At 31.3% G+C, this 12,701-nt stretch overlaps 1 protein-coding gene across 5 annotated transcripts in view; it reads right to left on the reverse strand.

The window, feature by feature from the left end:
• Window positions 1-10,497, reverse strand: part of eps15l1a (epidermal growth factor receptor pathway substrate 15-like 1a) — a 58,433-nt gene extending 47,936 nt beyond the window's left edge. For all 5 annotated transcript variants that reach the window (XM_056447230.1, XM_056447229.1, XM_056447228.1 and 2 more), the window contains exons 1-11: window positions 10,454-10,497; window positions 7,356-7,397; window positions 7,155-7,244; window positions 7,030-7,077; window positions 5,271-5,366; window positions 5,120-5,185; window positions 4,901-5,026; window positions 4,558-4,617; window positions 2,919-3,161; window positions 309-466; window positions 72-228 (exon numbers count right to left, since the gene is read on the reverse strand). In XM_056447230.1, the coding sequence (XP_056303205.1) occupies window positions 72-228; window positions 309-466; window positions 2,919-3,161; window positions 4,558-4,617; window positions 4,901-5,026; window positions 5,120-5,185; window positions 5,271-5,366; window positions 7,030-7,077; window positions 7,155-7,244; window positions 7,356-7,397; window positions 10,454-10,480 (1,113 nt within the window). In that variant the 5' untranslated portion in view covers window positions 10,481-10,497. The remainder of the gene's footprint in view (window positions 1-71; window positions 229-308; window positions 467-2,918; window positions 3,162-4,557; window positions 4,618-4,900; window positions 5,027-5,119; window positions 5,186-5,270; window positions 5,367-7,029; window positions 7,078-7,154; window positions 7,245-7,355; window positions 7,398-10,453) is intronic.
• Between the last annotated feature and the right edge of the window lie 2,204 nt (window positions 10,498-12,701).

The following is a 12,701-nucleotide window of genomic DNA, read 5'->3' on the forward strand; positions in this document are numbered from 1 at the left end:
ACATGAATCAGCAACAGCAATATGAATCAGATGTATTTCCATAAGTGTGGTGTGCTAAACATGAGACTCACAGGTCCCGGTGTGCCGCGTTCAGACGGTGGGATCATGTCTGGAGTCAAAGCCTGCGGAGGGTCCAGGCCTTTGCTCACTTTCTGCTGAATTAGATACATGGCTAAAGAGAACTGCTCGCGTGTGAGTTTGCCCATCTGCCTGGTGTCCGCCAAAGCCCTGACAAACACAACAGAGTGATGAAGTAATGAATCTGGCAACCATGACAAAAAAAGTAAATGTTAAAATTTTACTGTTACCAAATGTGTGCCAGAAGGTTCTGATGAAGTCCAGACTGCATGAAGATGTCTTTAACTTCTAGTCCGCTGACAAAGCCATCCAGATCAGTGTCTGTTTTGAGAAAGATGTCATCATAGCGCCCCCTGTCTGCAACTGGCACCACCCAGTTTACTGAATGCTGAGGGACGAATAAAACATTCATCTTTAAGGCATAAAAACACAGCCGGTGGAAAAGACTAATCAAGTTTTCAAACGTGATGTTTAAATATGCAAATATTTGACATATTAGAGTAAAAGTTTCTTTTATAGAGGGAAATCTCTTTCATAATTCAGAAAATAAGTGAAAGTGAAAGTGCTTGATATATATATATATATATATATATATATATATATATATATATATATATATATATATATATATATATATATATATATATATATATATATATATATATATATATATTAGGATTGCACGGTTTACTGGTACTATGGTAGTATCGCGATACTATGGCTCCAAAATACTGGCGGTGCCACTGTAGTTTGTAAATGCTGGTATCGTCATTAATGGTTTATCTACAATAGATAAGTTCATAGTTCTTATCTATCATAGTTCAATAGATAAGTCACTAAAATGCTCACCTGTTTAAGAAACAATAGACCATTTTATTTTAATAGTCTGTGAAGCCCTTTAAGGTTGCAAAACTGTGTAGAATTTGCGCCTTTTATGATAGCCTATTGCACATTTTCTTACGCTTCAGTTCGAACACACATCTGAATCGGTTCATTTCTGTTCCTGTTAATATGATTTAGTAGCTACAACAACTGCGACAATCTCTTAAAAAGAACGACTCACAAAGTGAAATTTTTAATTACTTTAGATTGTTACCTGATAAGACTGAAAAAAAAAATAGATGAAAAACCCAAAATAGCAACAGAAAACATTGAAACAATGTTGACCACTTCATATAGCCTATTTTTGTTTGAAAAATGCTCTTTGGTAACAAATTTCATTCACTATAATTTGTATCTTTATTTTATGTATTTTTTGTTGGTCAGTTATCTACAAAATAAACAAAAAGAATGAATACATTTTAGGTGAAGTGATGTGCAAATAATACTTTTTGGCCAAAAGAAAATTATGAATTAAATTCAAGTAGGCCTATTATAACATAAAATATAGTATTTTTGACAATTTTCTTTATCATTTGAATTATGAATTACAGTATCGCAATACTATGTGGTATCGTGATACTTCAGCTAGTATAGAATCGTAAGATCAATCAATGGTGTCGCAACAACCATGCTATATATATATATATATATGTGTGTGTATACATTAATACGCTAAAATGCATTTAAGTGGGTGTCATATTGTGGTAAAATTATGCTTATATGATAAAAATTATATGAAGAAAAAAAGTAAAATAATGTGTTAAATAATGTTCCATAATCAGCAGTAAACACACACACCATAAACACACACTTGAAGCAAAAATGGTATAAATAAAAATAAAAATCGAATAAAAAGCTTGTATATAATCAAGCAAAATATTTATGAACATATCGCTCTGTAAAAACCTTCAGAATTCAGATATGGATTAAACTGTGCAGTTGTGGAGCTTTGTGCTTTGAGGAAACTTAAAAAATATATATTGCAAATTGATGAAGTGTGAAAAAAGGAAAGTTTTGAACGTTTTATTTACATTTTACTGAGAAAAAAACAGTAGTCTCAGAAGTCTCAAAAATGACGTGCATTAAAAATGACATGTTTTGCCTTAATTGCTGGGTAAATCCTGCATATAAGTGTCAGGGTATCTGCAGGTTTCTAAGAGTTATATTTAAGACTTTTTAAGACCTTTTTAATACCAAATAGAATGAAATTTAAGACCAATAGTAAAGTATCATTTTAGTACTGAATTTGCAAAAACAAGCACACAACATAACTAATAAAGTGCAAAATTCACATAAAATCTGCTTGCATAAGCGAAAACCCCATAAGCGTGCATTTCATGGGGTTCTGCCTATTTCATTCTGGGTGATAAATTGACAGAGAGATTATAGGTAGATTTCAAAACGAAAACAAAATATTCTTTATGGCGTGAGTTTGATTGAATTTTAAGACCTTTGAAACACAGATTAAGACTAATTAAGGCCTTATTTTTTTATTCTTTCATTCAAAAAATGTCACTAAATACACTTTTATAAATTTCCTTCAGCTTAGTCTCTTTATTTATCAGGGGTCGCCACAGAATGAACCGCAAACTTATCCAGTATATGTTTTACGCAACGAATGCCCTTTCAGCTGCAACCCAGCACTGGGAAACACCCATACACACTCACATGTACACACATACACTACGGCCAATTTAACTTACTCAATTCACCTATCCCACATGTCTTTGGACTGTGGGACAAACCAAAGCACCTGAAGGAAACCCACTAGAACACGAGGAGAACATGCAAACTCCATACAGAAACGCCAAATGACCTAGTCGGGGATCGAACTAGCGACCTTCTTGCTGTGAGGTGACAGTGCTAACCACTGAGCCACCGTGCCGCCCCAGGCCTTCTTTTTATACCATGGAATTTAAGACTTATTAAGGATCTGCGGACACCCTGAGTGTGTGTACCTGTGAGGACTTGAGCGTGTGTTTTGGGGACAGACTGCCGGCACTGTTGAGCGAGTTCATGCTGCCGTGAGAGGGAGTCGAGCGCAGGCTGTCTTTAGGTGGCGGTGGGCTTCCCGGTAACACTGGCACCATGCTGGACAGAGACCCTGAAGACTTCTTTCTTTTGGATGGAGGGATTAGAGAGGAGGGCAGGATAGACGGCACAGGCTCCTTCTCCAGTGCCCGGTACACCAGATGCATTGCCTGGACAACATGTGCCATAGATTAAACTAGCATACTAATTATGTTTAGTTTCTACTGAGCAGTACAATTCAGTATGATCGAGGAATGGCCACATGAACAACAATGGAGGACATACAGCAAATCCTGTTTTTGCCTTTAGGATATGTGGCTTTTTTTTTGGGGGGGGGGGGGGGGGGGGGGGGGGAGGGGGTTCACCTTTATTATGATAGGACAGCAGAGATTTCAGACAGGAAAGCATTGGGAGCAAAGAGAGGGGAAGGATTAGCAAAGGACCTCAAGCCAGGAATCGAACTCGGGTCACTGTGAGCACAATACCACTAGGCTAGAAGAGACTGTTACGGTGTGTTATTTTGTTATTATGTACCATATACTCTACAAAATGCTGAGTTTTGTTAATTAATTCCTTCATGTTGTCCCAACACAAATTATTTAAGTTAACTCATTAATTTTTATAAATAGAAATGGATTGAACATAAAACAATTAAGTTCTCCCCAAAAAAACTTTAAGAATTGTGTTGTAATAAGCAGTTTGAACAAGCAGCAGTGTACATTACTGAACCAGGCCATACTGCTTAGTGGAAACGACCCATTAGAACCTTGCCTAAAAGTATTAAAAATATTTATACTTCAATAAATCATTCAATATTAAAAACATGACAATATTTCATGTTGTATGGATCAAAATGTGCATCAATATATACACCAAACATCATTTTTATTAAATAATACAATATATGAGTATTTAATAATAACATATAATATAAATATGGCTGAATTATCATTCCATCATCATTTAGATATATTTAAAAAATATTAAACCTACCGATTACCAGCTGCACATATACAAGCATATAAAAGAATAACTTATCACACGAAATTGTGTTATAGTCTAAATAACTAAAACTTCTTAGGTAAAAAAAAATTTGTAAAAGTGTAAAAATCTAAAGAATTAAAAAGACAATTATTTAGTATTAAATTGACACTAAAATTGAAAGTAAATTATTATCAATTTGAACTGAATATCATGGTTAACTGAAATGAATATCAAATATTTTTTAGCCTTCTGTAAATCCTAGTAAAACTATGTGATAGTCAATATGTTTTGCTCAGAGAGAAAAACATACTATGACAGATTCTAATGAACAATTGCTATTATTAATTAATTATATTATTAATTTGCTATTTAAATTGACTTATTTTACATGTTGACTTATATTGACTCTGCAATGCATCTTGGCACAATATTCCAAACTGTTAAACCGCATGCTTCTAGCAGGAACAGAAACATACACACACAAAAAAGCACACTGGACGCAATATGTTAAAATAATAGTATCTATTATGTTAATTCTAATCTATTATGATAAAGATTTTAATATATGATCAAATTACTCACCACTGCAAACTCATCTCTGTCCAAGTGTCCATCTTTGTCTATGTCACTCAAATCCCACACCTGATCAAACAGACACATTTAACAATGTTATTATTATAAAATATTATTCAAATTAAATTCGGAAAAACATCACAATTAAATACAAATTATATATATATATATATATATATATATATATATATATATATATATATATATATATATATATATATATATATATATATATATATATTTTTTTTTTTTTTTTTTTTTTTTTTTTTTTTTAAATTTTATTTATTTATTTATTTTTATTGTTTAAGGTTAAGGGTTCATTCTATTTTATTTATTAATTTATTTATTTTACCTTTCCGAGAACATCTACAGGTAGTTTGGAGTTAATTAGTACTGGTTTGACCTTCTCACCAGACAGCAATCCGTTCACCGGGGCAAGACTTTCAAAAATACCATCAAATTTGCTCTTCTCTTCAGGCTGAAATATAAACATAAAGAGGATTAGGAACAAAAAAACATTTACAAAATATTTTATAATTCACAATCACAAAGACAAGCAAAATTAAATTACCCGCACGGCCCAGTGACTCTCATTGGTAGATGTTACTGAACTCAGTGATGGGCTACTGTGATCCTTCTAGAATAAAAATTTAAAAAGAAGAAAATCTGTAAGCTCATACCAATCATATACAAAAGTATAAACTATTTACAATGAGACTTACGAATTTTGGGGGAGGAACAGGGAGGTTTAAACTGGAAATGCTGATGTCGTGGCCGCTCTGTGCACAGGCCACAAGACGCAGAGCAACGTAAAATCCCTGATACCAAACCACAACAGATCAAGTCAGCATTCAGTTTACAATCTGAATTTTAATATAAATTTAATATATTTTTGCACTATTATGCTATATAATGAATCGCGTTTCTTGATAACTGAAGCAAGATAAAGATTATTTTGTTAACTGAAAAAAGCTGAAATAAATTATATTAAAATATTAGATGAAAAACTATTAGACTATTAGATTATTTTACAAAAAAATATGAATAAAGTCTCTTTCGAGTGTAATAGGATGTGATGCGATTTTATTTCTCGGCAGTTTTCGCCAAACGTTATCGTAACAAACAAGTGAAAATATGTACAGATTAGCTAACTAAGGTCGCAAGTTCCATTGTTACAAACATAGTTCGTTGATTTGGCGTTTCCCAAATCCATCGTTCCAGCAAACATTCGCAAACTGCAAAAAAAAAATGCGTGTGTGTGACAAAATAATTTCCCCAAAAATTATATATATTTTTTCTAAAGTAGTTACTCCACCCCGTTTAGAGCATCATTATGGACGTTTTACGTAATAACTAATGTGTTTCAAATAATGGATGTGCGACAAAGCAACTACAGTTTTGGGAAACTCTCCTCACTACATCGTTCTTTTCCCAAACGATGCATTGTACTATGATAGTTCAGCCGCTAGTTATGTCGCTGTTTGGGAAACGCACCCCTGATCGTTGCACTTTTCCAAATTTATATAACTGCGAGTGAACTGTCTTTGTATCACTATAGCCTTTCATATTAATCATAATTTAATTGATGCCAATACGATGTCTGAAATAAAATAAGTTTAGTGAAAAAATTAATAAAAACATTAACAAGTACATTATCAAACCTTTAATTAGATTTATAATGTAAACTGGTATTATAAAAAGAGACAGGCTTACTTTAAGCTTTACAAAAGAGCTCATTTAAATAGAATGAATGCTATAGATGTTAAGTAAAAATACTCAAATATTTTGAGTTATGGTATGTAATAATTGAATTATTTTATTTGAATTGATTAATTTATTACTATTATTTATTAAATAATTGTATTTGTTCAATCATTAATTTTCTTTTCGGCTTTGTCCCTTTATTAATTGGCAACGGATTCCCTTTCAGCTGCAACCCATCTCTGGGAAACATCCACACACACTCATACATTACGGACATATTAGCCTACCCAATTCACCTGCACCACATGTCTTTGGACTGTGGGGGAAGCTGGAGCACCCAGAAGAAACCCACGCGAACGCAGGAAGAACATGCAAACTCTACACAGAAATGCCAACTGACCCAGCCGAGGCTCGAACCAGCGACCTTCTTGCTGTGAGGCGACAGCACTACCTACTGCGCCACCAATTGTTTATGTAATTTAATAATTTATCTGTTTATTTTATTTATTTTCTTTTAGTATATTATTATTCTTTATTTTCTGTGTATTTATTTATTTATTCATTTATTTTTCTCTTTAGCATTGCTGCAATGGGGATTGTCAGTTGGTTTGTTTTAATGTGTTTGTTATAAATAGTTAACCTTTTATTAAAAAGAAAAAAGACTGAAATAACTCTAAAAATGTGTCATGAACATAACTATTTAACATACAATTTAATCAGTTACAACTCATAATGCATAATCCTAACTGATGCTTTTATGAATTACAACAGCTTTACCTGTTTGTCCAAGAAACCTTTGCCGTCTGGATCAGCTAAATCCCAGATCTGAGAGGAGAGGAGAAGGTAAATGTGGACTGTAATTATCCAAAATTAAAATTTAGTCGATTTACCCAAACACCAACCTTTCCTAATGTGATGTCAGGCAGGCCAGATTTCTTCAAGAACAAGGCAGCCTCTGTAGGTCCAACCCTGCCGGTGTTTCCTGGGTCGACCTTCATAAACAAGCCACATTAAAGAGAATGATATATGTTTAATATTGATACAGTATGAAAAAAATTGTTAAAATGCAGTCAAATGAGATGCAACCAAAAATATGGCCTTACCTGTCTGTAAAAGTTCTCATATACAGGGTTTCCGCTTGACAGCTAAGAAAAAGAGGAAAACGGGAAGATTTAGGATTAAATACATTAAAATAGGATATGCTGATAATATGTCTGATTGAGATATATAAAGTTAAAGTCAAAATTATTAGCCTCCCTTTGAATTTTTTTCTTTTTTAAATATTTCCCAAATCATGTTTAACAGAGCAAGGAAATTTTCACAGTATGTCTTATAATATTTTTTCTTCTGGAGAAAGTCTTATTTGTTTTATTTCGGCTAGAATAAAAGCAGTTTTTAATTTTTTAAAAGCCATTTTAAGGTTAAAATAATTAGCCCTTTAAGCTATATATTTTTCAATAGTCTACAGAACAAACCATCGTTAAACAATAACTTGTCTAATTACCCTAACCTGCCTAGTTTACCTAATTAACCTAGTTAAGCCTTTAAATGTCACTTTAAGCTGTATAGAAGTGTCTTGAAAAATATCTAGTCAAATATTATTTACTGTCATCATGACAAAGATAAAATAAATCAGTTATTAGAAATGAGTAAATTTTGTAAAATTAAAATGACAAAAATACATAAATTATTAAAACTTAAAAAACTTTGTGGCTGACAGCTTGATTGCTTGCAATTATAAACTAAAAGACTTTACTATATAAAATAATATAATATAATATAATATAATATAATATAATATAATATAATATAATATAATATAATATAATATAATATAATGTCCAGCATTTTTGTTAACTCAAGGTGTTGATTTCATTGATTCAAACTAAGATTAAATCAAATTAAAAAGAAATAGCAATGATTACCCCTTGGTAACACCTGTAAATAAATAAATTTGATTTAATTTAGTTTAATATTAATCTTAAATTCATCATAGGAAAAATCTGTGAAATATGAAAATCATTAACAAAAGCACACAACTGAAGCATTATAAACAAGAAAATGTGATTAAATGGCTAGAATTATGGTTATAATGCTAATATACTCAATTATTCAGAAATGTAATATATTTTAATATTATGCAATATAATGCAAAAATAGCTCTACTTTATAGTTTTACTAAAAAACATGGTAACTTTGCTACACCTTATTACACAGTAACCGCAATTAATAATGCATAATTACATGCAAACACCCAAAACCAAACCTGTATTCTGATAGTATAGTAACCATATAATGTGCATCCCAAATCGCACACTTATGCACTATTCTACGCCATTTTGTAGTATAAATAGTGTAAGTAGTGTATTCACACTAAAAAATCTCTAAAAATAATAAGTGCACTTTAATCACCCGAATGATGCACTTATTCAACCGGTTATATAAAGTGTGGAATGTTGGACACTTCACACACTCAACGACCGCAGCTTTGCTCATGTTATGGAAGGGGCGGAGCTTTTGGGCACTCATGTTGGATTACTTTATTTATTTTGGATTGTGAAAGCAAAATTCTCCTACAAGAGTGATTCTAGCGCAAAATTTATTTCACAAATTTGGAGACAGTCAAGCGACATTAGGGAAACGGTTTGGATGTCCACTTAGTAAAAAAACGTTAGTGTTCCATTTGGGACACCACTACATTCATATTCTTTGCTGTTGAGTCGTGTGTAAGTGCATAAGTACATAGTGCATAAGTGCATAGTGTGCCATTTGAGATGCAGCTGAAGTAAGTACATGTCATTATTTAATATTCCTCCTCAGTAGTTGGGAGTTACAATGTAACAAGGACACCTTAAAATATTGTAACCAAAACTGAAAATGGGAAATTATGCCAAGTCAATATCAGAAATAACATTTAAAAAGTAATCACAAAAAGTACATAATTACTATCAAAACTTAAACTGCAATAAAAAAGAAAAATGAATAAAAAATGTAAGTAGTAATAGCAACAATTAGGTACATGAGTAATACTAAAATAACAGATATACACATTTATACACATCTTTGTAAATATATAGATACATTTACATACATTACATTTACATTACAGTGAGATTATTGATACTAGTAATAACTGACCCATCACAGCTATGCTAAACTAGCGGTTCAACACCCATTTTTATACATCTACCACTTATCTGCATAATACCATTTTTCAACAAAATTCATCCACTTTTATTACTAATTACTGAATTAATGAATTATTACTAAGGAATTAATGTTCCTCCTCAGTAGTTTGAGTTACAATGTAACAAGGACACCTTAAAATAGTGTAACTGAAAAAAAGGAAAATTATGCCATGGCAACATCAGAAATATTATTTAAAAAGAAATCACAAAAAGTACATAATTACTATCAAAACTTAAAGTGCAATATAAAAGAAAAATGAATGAAAAATTAAAGTAGTAATAGCAACAATTAGGTACATGAGTAATACTAAAATAACAGATATACATAATATATACATCTTTGTAAATATATACATACATTTACATCTTGTGTGCATATTTCACTTCACTTAACGTTACAAAGTAATCCGTTACAAGTCAAAAGTAACGTTACAGTGAGATTACTGATGCTGGTAATAACTGACCCCTCACCGCTATGCTAAACTAGCGGTTCAACACCCATTTTCATACATCACACCACAAATCTACATAATAACACTATTCAGCAGAATTCATCAACTTTTATTACTGTACTATAAGCATATTCCAATGTAATGAAGATTTGTGTATGTAAATCGCCTTGACAGTTAGTTTAAATGTAAATGATGTTCGGATAATATTGCGGCTAGCTTGTTATTACATTAGTATAACTCCTTTTTACTGTATTTCTCATTCATTTAAACGGCCGTAAACTTTATATGTTTATGCAGCTGAATGTTTATTGCAAATTTAATTGATAACGACGTTGTTATGTGCGTATCTTCTTACAGACGTGAGATACAAAGCGAGCTAATCGGTTAGCATTCTGAGCCCGATTAACGAGGCCCGTAACATTTGCGCTGTAAATATCAGTAAAATAGCCCGGTAGCTCAAAGCAGTGGGGTCGATTTGTGTCTAATTGTTAAATCCGTTTCTGCTTGCGGATGTTTTTTCCTCGTTGTTGGCGTGTAATGGGTGTTTTTAGCTAGTATTACCTGAGTGAGGGTCGCGAGGGCTGCCATCTTTTCCCTGTTGCTGCGGAAACGGCGGGTGAGGGGATGAGGGGGGGCTGAAGACGAGCGGAATAAAATATCGTTGAAGATTCTTGTCATGTTTTATTATTGTTCTTTATATTTCAGATATCTCCTGCAGTGTTCACAAATGAATGTACTATTATATTAAAAACTAAACAAGACTTTAAATATTTTGATTGATTACAGTTGAAGTCAGATTAGCCTCCCCCTTTGATTTAGTTTTCTTCTTTAAATATTTAGAGCAACGACATTTTCACAGTACACTGTAAACTCTAATGTTGTCTTTAAAATATAAGTGAATTTAACTTATGTACCATGAAAATGCATAATCTTACGATTTCAAGTGTAGTGAGCTCAAAATCATAATTAATCCGTTGAAAAAAAATGGGTAATTTTTATAAATGTAGTCTTGACTGCAAAATTCTAATATGTGCAACCTTTTAAGTGCAAGGTCTTTTTTAAAATCAGAAAACAAATGGCTTCAGGTATAATTATTAATCATAATGTGAATAAATGGCTACTTATTTTTTGTTTAAAATTTATCTTAAAAAAATTCATAGTATAGTATTACGCATACTCAAAACCCTAATAAGTTGTATGAACTAAATTAATTGAGTAAACTCGTTGCCTCAATTTAATTGAGGAATGGAATCTCCCAAAACTTGCATTTTTAAGTTTATTTAACGTGTCTGTTTTGTAGACTATACTTAAATTGTTCAGTTCATCAAACTTAGTACTAAATTTTAACCGGCAAGTTAAATAAACTTAAATATGCAAGTTTTGGGAGACTCCATTACTCAGTTAAATTGAGGCAACGAGCTTACTCAATTAATTTAGTTCAGTCAACTTATTAGGGTTTTCAGTGTATGTCTGACAATATTCTTCTGGGGAAATCTTATTTGTTTTATTATAAAAGCAGCTTTTAATTTTTTTTAAAACAATTTTAAGGTCAATATTATTAGTCCCTTTAAGCTATATTTTTTCCAATAGTCTACAGAACAAACCATCGTTATACAATAACTTGCCTAATTACCCTAACCTGCCTTAACCTAATTAACCTAGTTAAGCCTTTAAATGTCACTTTAAGCTGTACAGAAGTGTCTTGTAAAATATCTAGTCAAATATTATTTACTGTCATCATGGCAAAGATCAAATAAATCAGTTAAATATTGAATGAATTATTAATATTATGCTTAGAAATGTGTTGAAAAAATCTTCTCTCCATTAAACAGAAATTGGGGGGGGGGGGGGGGGGGGTAAACAGGGGGGCTAATAATTCTGACATCAACGGTATATCTTTTATGGAGCGTTATGATAAAGTAAATATATGATAAGTATAAATGATAAAAATATATATGATAAAGAAAAGTATCAAATATCCAGGGGCGAATTTAGTGATTTTGGGGCCCCAAGCAATTCCAGCTATGGGGCCCAAGTCCTGAAATGCACCCTTTCTACCTTTACTTAATTTTAATTTATTGCTGTTTGCTATATCATTCAATCTTCTTTTCTTTTTAAACTAATGCATTCTCCACATTTTAAATGATTCTTATTTATTTATTTTATTATTTATTTATTTATTTATTTTTTGTAAAATGAATTTACAACTAAAAATAATACATATACATTTTATAAATTTGACTGCTGGACTGCTCCATGAAGGATATTTTATTTTGGAATAATATTATTATTATTATTATTATTATTATTATTATTATTATTATTATTATTATTATTATTGTTATAATAATTATTATTATTATTGTTATTATTATTATTATTATTATTATTATTATTATTATTATTATATAACATTACAATATTATAAGTGGTATTAAATAAGTTAAATTGTATTTTGTTTAACTACCACCATGCAAAATAGGATAGAAATGATGTTATATATAGTTTATACACTGTAAAATCCAATAGTCAACTTTATCAAATTAAATGAGTGTAGTTAACTCAAAATTGACTGAAAGTTAATTCTACTCATTTGAAAAAAAGTTTTGAACTCAGCGTTGAAGGTAATGAGTTATTTAAATACCTCATTACTTCAACTTAAATGGAGTAAATTTACAGTACTCACATAGATTAGTAATTTAACTCAAATGGTTTGTTGCAATCGTTTTCCTCCTTGAGGTGGATTTTACAGTTGGTTTTACAGTGTAGGTATTTTATACTTCTAGATATTTATGGGGAGCCCCCTGAT

The sequence above is a fragment of the Danio aesculapii genome, chromosome 22 (assembly GCF_903798145.1).
Source record: "Danio aesculapii chromosome 22, fDanAes4.1, whole genome shotgun sequence".
In the NCBI taxonomy this organism is placed as follows: domain Eukaryota; kingdom Metazoa; phylum Chordata; class Actinopteri; order Cypriniformes; family Danionidae; genus Danio; species Danio aesculapii.